This window comes from Penaeus monodon, chromosome 30 (assembly GCF_015228065.2).
Source record: "Penaeus monodon isolate SGIC_2016 chromosome 30, NSTDA_Pmon_1, whole genome shotgun sequence".
In the NCBI taxonomy this organism is placed as follows: domain Eukaryota; kingdom Metazoa; phylum Arthropoda; class Malacostraca; order Decapoda; family Penaeidae; genus Penaeus; species Penaeus monodon.
In genome coordinates, this window is record NC_051415.1 from 17,205,260 (window position 1) to 17,205,578 (window position 319).

The following is a 319-nucleotide window of genomic DNA, read 5'->3' on the forward strand; positions in this document are numbered from 1 at the left end:
CGTTGCGTAATGGCAAAAGGTAAAACTGGAGAAATACTCTAGTAAACCTGACGTCGAATGCATACCTCCATGGTGTAGCATCTGACCACGAGACCCGAGAGGTTGGTTCTCCTCGCCCAGGGCTCCCTGAAGGGGCCTGGCGCCTCGCTGGCGATTTCTGAGCCGCGGCGGGGCGTCCAGCGACCCACAAGGGACGCTCGCTGAGGAAGGTGCCACGCCGGCTGGTATACGTCCCACAAGCCGACTTCGGCGTTAGAGCTCACGGAAGACAGAACTGCTACGACTGCCTGCACGATTAAGTTTACATGGTTAGGATAAA

General features: G+C 57.1%; 1 protein-coding gene across 1 annotated transcript in view; it reads right to left on the bottom strand.

The window, feature by feature from the left end:
* Nucleotides 1-319, bottom strand: part of LOC119592365 (glutamate receptor 4-like) — a 5,877-nt gene that overhangs the window by 3,825 nt on the left and 1,733 nt on the right. The window contains exon 4 of the mRNA XM_037941190.1: nt 66-287. Within this exon, the coding sequence (XP_037797118.1) occupies nt 66-287 (222 nt within the window). The remainder of the gene's footprint in view (nt 1-65; nt 288-319) is intronic.